Source organism: Sardina pilchardus, chromosome 18 (assembly GCF_963854185.1).
Source record: "Sardina pilchardus chromosome 18, fSarPil1.1, whole genome shotgun sequence".
NCBI lineage: Eukaryota > Metazoa > Chordata > Actinopteri > Clupeiformes > Clupeidae > Sardina > Sardina pilchardus.
Window position 1 is genome coordinate 6,506,886 of NC_085011.1, and position 7,433 is coordinate 6,514,318.

General features: G+C 42.1%; 1 protein-coding gene across 1 annotated transcript; it reads left to right on the top strand.

Annotated features, from left to right (window-relative positions):
* The first annotated feature begins 946 nt into the window (after window positions 1–946).
* Window positions 947–3,448, top strand: LOC134064418 (uncharacterized). The gene is made up of 3 exons (XM_062520335.1): window positions 947–1,487; window positions 1,677–1,871; window positions 3,092–3,448. The coding sequence occupies exons 1-3, from the start codon at window positions 947–949 to the stop codon at window positions 3,373–3,375; spliced, it is 1,020 nt and encodes a 339-aa protein (XP_062376319.1). The 3' UTR covers window positions 3,376–3,448.
* The last annotated feature ends 3,985 nt before the right edge of the window (window positions 3,449–7,433 follow it).

Consider the following 7,433-nt stretch of genomic DNA (forward strand, 5'->3'; position numbering starts at 1 on the left):
TGTCACTGAGCAAAAGTATGCATCATAAAAATGTGTAGTGGAGTTATCCAGAGCTGTACAGTACATCTTCCTTCATTAACTCACTTTAACAGTTATATGATCCTTAAATGGACATGGCTATTCACATGTGTTTCTCACACTGTCATTAGCCTGGCCTCTTTAGTCTGATCAGGAACATCAAACTGTTACAGAAACAACAGTACTCATTTACTTCTATGCAAACTGTCAACTGTTAATTATAATTGTAGATGAATTAGCTAACTCAACTGATTTTTAAAAATGCCCCATAATTACTCAAACCTAAAGTATTCACCAAAAAAAAACAAGTGCATGTTCTATGTGTCTAGTTGATCTGTAGTCTACTGTACCTCACCCACCTGACATCAAATAAATGTACACATGGCATGCTGAGCATTTATGCTCTGTGTTGGACCTCAACTTTGATGAGATTTAAAAAGTCTCTTAAAATGATTTTCAGTTAAATTCAGTCGAAATCGATATCTCTCATGAAGATCCATGCTGATGCATCCGAGTCTGAACCACTCAGAGATTCAAGCAGGTCAGGGTTTAATAATGTGTGTGCTCTATTGCCATCAATGGGACCTTAACTAAAGCAGCTTTGAGCATGATGATGATGATGATGATGATGATGATGATGATGATGAAGACTAAAGTGCTGATCATTCTCTTCCTTGGAGGATGAAGATGCTTATCTGGCAGCAGGGTTGGATTTGACCTATAACACACCTGAGCTGCTTTCAACAACACAGCACATGGCCTTCATCTCACGTGTGCATCCTTTACGACTGTGTTTGTTTGATGAATATCAGCATGTCCCAAGGACACCACTTGGTAATATGTAGCCAGGTCACAGTATATATGTCTGAGAGCTACAGCAATCAGAATCAGTACACAAAAGAAGACAGAAAAATTGTCCAGTTCCATCATGAAGACTTGTGGAGCTCTACTGGTGCTGCTGTGCTGCTGTTTGGCTGAGACACAGCTTACAGGAGACACTATCAGTGACAATGACATCACTCACCAGGGCCACTATGGTGAAGCAGAGACCAGAGAAAATGAGGTTATGGGTGCAGCACAGAGGACTGAAGATGCATCCACAGCCTCCACCCAACAGACCTGCCAGCCTGACATCCACACTGTGCTGAGGGAGATGAGCGCTCTGGTGGTGGAGCAGAGAGTGGAGCTCAGACACACCAAGACACAAATGGACGCCATGGAGACCAGACTGACTGACAGACTGAGAGCCAGTGAGAATAAAGCAGAGACTATGGAGACCAAGCTAAGTGCCAGTGAGAATAAAGCAGAGACTATGGAGACCAAGCTAAGTGCCAGTGAGAATAAAGCAGAGACTATGGAGACCAGACTGACTGACAGACTAAGTGCCAGTGAGAAGACAGTGGAGGCCTTGGAGGTCAGACTGAGAGCCAGTGAGAGTCTGGTGGAACAACTTAAGAGTGAAAATAAGGGTACAGGTTGATTCATTCCAATCTTAAAATAATGTTTTTTGTGATTCAACTTCTTTTGTTTTGGTTTGTTCATTAATGTATCACACCTTTTTCTTCTCTCTCTCTCTCTCTCTCTCTCTCTATTTGTGCTTGTGCTTGTGTGTGTGTGTGTGTGTGTGTGTGTGTGTATGTGTGTGTGTGTGTTCTCAGCTCAGTCCATAAATCTTAACCACACTGTGAGTCAGGTGGATGAGCTGAGGAGGGAAAGAGAGGAGAGGAGGGTGTCTTTCTCTGCCTCACTGGTAGCATCTGGTATTGTAAATACAGGACCTTTTTCAGTAGCAACTCCCCTGGTCTACAGACACATCTTCACTAATGTAGGAAATGCCTACAACCCAAACACAGGTACAGTAACGAGTTGTATTGCTCTTCTACTGTTTTCTTTGTATTCTTTTGTCTCATTCTGGATAGACTCCAAATGTTTGGGGTCCATTTAATTCCAGGCTTCTAACATTGTGCCCTTGAACAAGGAACTTAAGCCAGAGTTGTCTCGGGAGAATGGCCCTTGTAATATAATGTCTATAAATCACTTTGGATAAAAGCCTCTACAAAGTGTAAATGTTGGGGATTACTTCAACTTACTGAAAGGTATGATGGTAGAAGTAAGTCGAAGTAAATTCTTACTTCGTTAACAGGCAATGAACAAAATGTTTAGAAATGATGACTTTTCGACATAAATGCACTCCAGAATTAGCTTGGTCCTACCAAACTCTCCTACATATTTCTGTAGGTAGGCTACATAATGTACAGAGAGTCTGGACACTTTCCATTGCAAGCGTTAACTTCCTTGAATGTAGGTACTCTGTTCTCTGTTAGTGATTGGTTATCTACCATAGCCAATCACTAACGTTTGGTCGTCACATACTGTACTGTATGTCATGCTCAAACTAGCACACACACTCAACGTCATCGTTCAGAGAAGTACATAGGAGGGCAGAGCCAGGCTAACCTGGAGACCAGACTCTCTTCTTTGCAGAGAGTCTGGCCTAGATCCATTGCCAAACGTTTATTTCCTGGATTGAGGACGCTTGTCTGAAGTTTGAATTGATTGGAGTTCAATCACTAACGTTTGTTAATGACGTAAAAATTGGCTGACCCCGTGCAATTGAAATGGATGTGTGTGTGTGTGTGTGTGTGTGTGTGTGTGTGTGTGTGTGTGTGTGTGTGTGTGTGTGTGTGTGTGTGTGTGTGTGTGTGACAAACAAACAATATTGATTTCCTTAAAGGTTGGATTTTTACTCATTTGTTTATGAAGACATAAAGATTACTGTAATTTCCAAAAGATGATTTTACATTCCTCTTTTAGTCAACTTTAGCATGGGTTCAAATAATTATGAGCCTCACTGTACAGTATATACCTGACCCAAGCACACTAGTGTCAACACAGTTTGAGAGTAAATGTCTCACTGCAGCCTAATGCCCTCAGTTGGAAATATACATTTTATTACTCTTTATTTATTCTTTCTCGTGCTGGTGTGTACTTCACAGGCTGTAATGTTAAGTGTTAACAAAAATCTTTCTCCTCCCTCTCTTTCTCTCACTCATTGTAACTTTCTCTATTACAGGTGTTTTCACAGCTCCAGTCAGAGGGGTCTACAACTTTGTTTTGTTTGTATATGGTGAAGGTCATGCATCAACACCTACTAGAGTGTCCCTTCATAAAAATGGAGATCAAGTTGTCCTTGCTGAAAGTCGTCATACAAGCGGCAATGGAGAAGCATCTAATGGAGCCTCTCTGCTGCTGGAGGTGGGAGATGTGGTCTATGTGAAGTTGTGGCACAACAGTTGGGTGCGTGATAGTTACAACCACCACACCACCTTCTCTGGCCACCTGCTCTTCCCCATGTGAGGAGTCAGTCCAGAGTGGAATCACATCAGGAATGTAATATTCAATAAGATCCACATCACCTGCACTCACAGAAAGGTCGACATATATTTAGGGCATTTGGGTAATTACATTTGAATGTTGCTTTTGACTTTTGTTAGACTATTGTTGTTTGTTTTATTCTACAGTAATAGAACATAAGGGGTGTGTGTGATCCTGAGGTTTTAATATATTTACTAAGAGAAACACGGGATGTAGAATGTACATATACTGTAGACGCAGTCAGAAATGTTAATGCTATCAACTCATTTTACTAAGAAAGGGTTGCTTTAAGTGGTTTTTTTTATCTGACAAATAAAACTATAATTTTTATCATGTTTGTTGTGTGGGTCAGTAGCAGGTGGAAGACTGTTCTTGGGCTGAGTTATGGTATGAGGTTAGCAGTTATGAGGAGTATCCACAATGAAGTCATGTATGTGTCTTGGTCTGTGTGGTCAATCATGGAGCAATGGCTTCACACTGCTTCACCTCTTCACAATTGTTATTTTCATTTTCATAGCATTCAAATGTCCTGAATAGGCTATTTATGCATATAGGCTACGTTTTCCCCCTCTGAACTCTACATACACATACAGTATGTGCAGTTGCTGTGACTTAACAGCAGAGGGAACCAAATGTGACTCCATGTGTTCTGCACAGAGAGCGTCAGAAATTAAAAGTCCTGCCATGTATTGGTTCTGCCTGTGCACTCAGCACAGGTGATTTCACTGATTAGTGGATCTAGCTGGCTTAAGAGTTGTGCTGATAAGAATCAGCTGATTAAGTGAAGGGTTGGAACAAAAATGTGGCAAAATTGTACTTTATAAAGCCAGACTTTATGGTTTATTTATGGTTCTGCATGCACACACAAACACACACACTCACACACACACATACACACACACACAATGAAAACAAACACAGAATGTGCCCATGTGCGCATACAGACAAGCAAACACTTCCACTCTATGAGTTGTAATGGCTAAATGTGCCTTTAGTGCAGTAAGAGTGCACTACTGTAGTTTTTGCTGATTTCACCAAATAAACAAACAAATATGATATGATATGATAGTATACCCACGTCACCTGATACTGACAAGACAGACTGGACCCAAGAGTGGAGATAGCTGACCTCCTGTTATCACATGACAGGACAGACTTTATCAAACACATATTTTGTAAAGCAATGGGTATAGTTATGGTGACAACAACACACACAAGCAAATAAGCACACACACACACACACACACACACACTTACTGTACCACCACAGTCAATTCAGATGTATTTGGGGCCCCCATCTCTGAATCAGAAGCACTTCACTGATCAACAAGGAAAAATGGTTTGACAGTTTGAAATGCAGGTTGGTGCTGGGCATTGCTGCCTGCCGCACCTCCTCTGGTGCCTAAACCTCACCCCCTTTTCACCTCTCCCTATGAGAGAGGGCTCGCACCTCCTCTAGTGCCTACAGTATGTGCAACCTCAGCCCCTTTCACCTCTCCCTATAAGAGAGGGCTCGCACCTCCTCTGGTGCCTACAGTATGTACAACCTCAGCCCCTTTCACCTCTCCCTATAAGAGAGGGCTCGCACCTCCTCTAGTGCCTACAGTGTGTGCAACCTCAGCCCCTTTCACCTCTCCCTATAAGAGAGGGCTCGCACCTCCTCTAGTGCCTACAGTATGTGCAACCTCAGCCCCTTTCACCTCTCCCTATAAGAGAGGGCTCGCACCTCCTCTAGTGCCTACAGTATGTGCAACCTCACCCCCTTTCACCTCTCCCTACAAGAGAGGGCTCACACCACTTTGGGACTCAGCTGGGTCATCAACAGGGGACTACCAATGACTGATGTTTCGCCACTTTAACCCGAGGATGTGTCCTGGTGGCACAGCCCCTGTCCTGCCCCCAACTCCTACACTTACTCCTCAGCCACAGCCAGAAGCTGCCCCTCTCTGCCTCTTCCAACAGCCCTGCCCCTGTGATGCCCATGTCCTGGAGTAGCTGGGACATTAAGGAGTTAACAAAGCCCCAATAAAGCCCTGGCATCCCACCTCCACTGGGTAGAGTAGTGTTACGCTATAGAAGACACCAGCCGTCCGGCCAGCCTCTCTGCACTCAGTGTCCAGGTCCACTTACTTCGCTCTCTACCGCTGGGCAGTTTCAAGACCTTCCTCCATGGTGAGGTGAGCTCCAGTTCCACACACACCCTTGGCACCTTGGCACTTCAACCGTGGAACGTTTTGATGCATATGTTTACAGTAATAAACAACCCAGTGTCCAGTGTTGGGAAGGTTACTTTAGAAATGTAATGTGTTACAGTTACAAGTTACTCTGTTTAAAATGTAATAGTAGTGTAACTATTTGAATTACTTTTTCTGAGTAACGTAACTAATTACTTTTGATTACTTTTTGATTACTTTTCCAAATTTTGATGATATATATAGTCCCCAAATCCATGCTAAGATTTCGGCCTTGGTCTACAGGCTGCCGAGCAGTTCTGTACAAGCACACAAGGCAGCAAGGACAGTCAATACATAAATTAGCATCACATTTTTTGTGAAGATAATATAATGATAATCATAACACGTTTACTGGCAGGCATGTAGGCCTACGCTGATGGCACTGTAGACGTGATAGAGCCTATCAGAAGGTCCCGTATCAAACTATGGCTGTGGAGGGAAACAGTTCTTTTTACATAGGCTACAATATTATTTGCAAAGTTTTGCTGACAATATTGAGATGTAATTCAAATTGTAATTTTGAAAAATTTCAAAAGTACCTGTAATTGAATTACATTTTTTTCTACAGTAACTGTAATATATTACTGTTACATTTATTTTGTAATTAAATTACGTAACTCAATTACATGTAATGCGTTACTCCCCAACACTGCCAGTGTCCCATTCCAGAGTCAGCAACCCTTTACAAGACTTTACTACAACAACAAGGAAACGTGGACAATATCACAAATACACACCTTCTTTTATGAGTATAAGACTGATGCCATTTAATCTTGCTAGCCTTTGATCTTAGTAATGCAGCAGATATGAGCTTTATTGACTTCTTATCTCCTGCCTTTTTCATAACCAACCAATGACACAACAGCACAAGAGGACAATATGAAACAGAAACGATCCAGCCATGCTCACAACTTTCAACTTTGCTGGGCTACACAGTATGTGTTGTCATTGATTGAATTATGCGCTACATATCCATCTTCGTCCACTAACTGACTTTTAACAGTAACAAGTTTGACCCTTAAATGTTCCAAGCCATTCACATGTGTCTCTCACCCTGCCCTCGGCCTGGCCCACTGGTCTGGTCAGGAGCATTACTTCTACGGTAACTGACAAAGCAGCATGCATGATATCATTGTCATTAATAAACAGATGAATTAGTTAAATCAGAGTGGTAAGGACATGCCCCATGATTATTCATACCTAAATTACTCAGTAGAATAAAACAAGCACATGCTCTATGTGTCTTCTGGATCTGTAGTCAATCTCACCCACGTGTGGTTTCAAACTTGTGTTTCTCACACAATCCTTACATTTACGTACACATCACAAGCATTGATACTCTGCACTGCACTTCTACTTTCATGAGACGGAAGTCTCTAAACATGCTCTTCAGTTCAATTCAGTTTATATTGATATCTCTCAAAAGATCCATGCTAAGACATCTCATCCACTCACAGAGATTCAGATCAGGCTTTGATAAATATGTGCACTGTTGCCTGAAATCATGAGTGGGACATTAACCAAAGTAGCGTTGCAATGATTACTAAAGTGCAGATCATCCTCTTCCATAGAGGGTTGAAGACTTATCTGGCAGTAGGGTACGATTAATGGTGACGTTAGCACAACTTTGACCAATAACACACCTTAGCTGCTTTCAACAACAGGGCACATGGCCCACATCTCACACGTGCATCATTTACAATTGTGTTTCAAGGACATCTGCATGTCCCAAGGGCACCACTTGGTAATACGTAGCCAGGTCACAGTATATATGTCTGAGATCTACAGCAATAAGATTCAGTACAC

Coding starts and splice junctions, on each gene's coding strand:
- LOC134064418 (XM_062520335.1), top strand. CDS start 947: ATGAAGACTTGTGGAGCTCTACTGGTGCTGCTGTGCTGCTGTTTGGCT. Junction 1,488..1,676: donor ACTTAAGAGTGAAAATAAGG/GTACAGGTTGAT, acceptor GTGTGTTCTCAG/CTCAGTCCATAAATCTTAAC. Junction 1,872..3,091: donor TGCCTACAACCCAAACACAG/GTACAGTAACGA, acceptor TCTCTATTACAG/GTGTTTTCACAGCTCCAGTC.